Source organism: Aplysia californica, unplaced genomic scaffold (genome assembly GCF_000002075.1).
Source record: "Aplysia californica isolate F4 #8 unplaced genomic scaffold, AplCal3.0 scaffold00417, whole genome shotgun sequence".
Classification (NCBI taxonomy): domain Eukaryota; kingdom Metazoa; phylum Mollusca; class Gastropoda; order Aplysiida; family Aplysiidae; genus Aplysia; species Aplysia californica.
This window is the reverse complement of record NW_004797687.1, coordinates 688,959-691,077: the sequence shown is the minus strand read 5'-3', so window position 1 is coordinate 691,077 and position 2,119 is coordinate 688,959. Positions and strand designations below refer to the sequence as shown.

Here is a 2,119-nt window from a genome sequence, read left to right as displayed (position 1 = left end):
GGGGGGGGTTTCTTTTGTAAGTGTTTTACGGAGATCGCAACTGCATTAGATCATATGAGCGCACAGGACACATTACACTTTTTCAGTTTTGCAGGAAATTTGGAATTTTGCCCGGGTGGTGGCCGAAGCCTACTCTTATGGATTTTAGACCATCAAGGGATATTTAACGTGCGCAACCTGCACTCGGGACTCCGAGATTTTTCGCCCTTGTCTGAGAAGTCCAGGTGTAAATATTTCCTACCAGAAGATCAGGGGTGTGGCTAAAGGACAGCAGTAAGAAGGAGCGAAGAAGTAGCAGTAGAAAGGCTGCAGAAAGAGGTAAGAGCGTAGAGGAGGGGGTAAAGGAGGGTGGGGGCAGAAAGTGGAAACGAAAGCAGACAACAGAACATTGCTAGAGAGTAGGAAAGGATGTGAAAGGAGACAATTTTAGAGAAAAACATTTTTCTGTCGCTACCCGGATTTGAACTGTGGACCTTTGAAAGAAAGGCGAACACCTTAACCCCTTGGCCACGAGAGCCCCCGAATGTAGTGTGTGGTTGTGTAGCTATACATCTATTATATATACAACTTGGAAACACATGTGTCACTTTTCCCATAAAACTACGACAGCTACAGATTTGAAAGTTGGCAAGTACCTGCAAAAAGATAGACAGGTCCCAATGACAGAGCCAGATCTTTTATTTATTCATTTTCTGAAATTAGACAAATAATTTTTACAAAAAGTTCCCGTCCTTCTTTGGCCGTTGTGATTATTCCTGAGAAACGAAAGAAATCGTGTAGCTGTTCATCACAACGGAAGTGCCGGATGTGATATTTCACGAAGGGCATTTGGTTTTGAGAGTATAAATCTAGACCGTCTCACTTTTTGCATCTCTCAAGATTTATTGTTCTATTCCAGTAGAGAGTGAAATTGTCAGTTTGTTTGTGTTTGAGTGCTTAATCAGCTGCTTGCACTGTATTCTTCCCGGGAAGCTGAGAATGTTTCGGAGTGTTCTATGGTCTGCTTGGGTAATAATATAGTGTAAAGCGCATAGAGCCTGCTGTTGAGTGGGGATATGCGCTATACAAATGCTATCTATTATTATTATTATTATATAGTAGGCCAACGACTTTCAGTTGATGTTAATGCAACGATCATTCCTTTCATTGAAAGGGGGCTCAACTAGTACATAATATTAATTTATGTACAACAACATCTACAATTGACTGTTTTTCCTCTCTCTCACAGTGTCAGGGGTTCTGGTTCGTGTCCAGAGGTGAGAGGTATGCCAACCTAACACGATGACGTCACAAACATACACGCAGGAAACGGGTTCAAATCCGAGGCAAGAACCAGCCATAGCTGAGGAGGAGTGGGATGAAGACGAAGGTATGTGCTTCGGCTGTCTTTCTCATCATTATCCGGTGCCTTGCCGACTGGCGTGGGCGATCATGGACCTCCACTCCACTCTGTCTTGCGTTGTAGCAATGGTGTCTGTTGTTCTTGCTGCTCCCAGCCATGTTGTCATCTTGTCCAGTATATTTTCCCTCTGTATGCCTCTGCCTCTCTTTCCATCAAACTTGCCTGTTGTTACAATATTCTCCAATGCTTCTTTCCTCATTCTACATTAAGATAAAAAGCATTATAAACGACCGATCACACCCCTTTCCACGCAAATTGTAAGATCACGCAGCGGCAGATGTACCTCTAAAAACAAAGAAAGATATAAAAGACGTTTTTTAAAGTCTAGCATATGGCTATTGTCAGAATAAGTATCAATGTGTATTGCTCTTTCGAGTTTGTATCTAATACTAATATATAACTCCAGAGGACTTGTAATTAAATTCCTGCCTGTGGGTGAATGATGCATCTGATGTGATATGTACATTTTGTGAGCTTTACTTCTCTTTTCTTATTGAATTTTAATGAGAGTAATATAATTTTAATGTATTCCGGCATGTATTTGTACGGTCCTGTACAGCCAAGAACAATTTCTCTCTGGGATAAAAAAAAAGTATGATCTTATCTTATCATATCTTATCTTACATCAGCTATTCTTTCACCAATTTTCATCAAATTCCCTTTCTATCTGTTACATACACACACATTCACACAATCTCTCTCTCTCTCTCTCTCTCT

The 2,119-nt window shown here is 41.0% G+C and overlaps 1 protein-coding gene across 1 annotated transcript in view; it reads left to right on the top strand.

Moving 5' to 3' along the window:
* LOC106012575 overlaps positions 1-1,369 on the top strand; it is a gene marked incomplete at both ends in the record, with an annotated part of 13,443 nt that extends 12,074 nt beyond the window's left edge. Inside the window, 1 exon segment of the mRNA XM_013085916.1 lies at positions 1,229-1,369. Within this exon segment, the coding sequence (XP_012941370.1) occupies positions 1,282-1,369 (88 nt within the window).
* Positions 1,370-2,119: the final 750 nt, after the last annotated feature.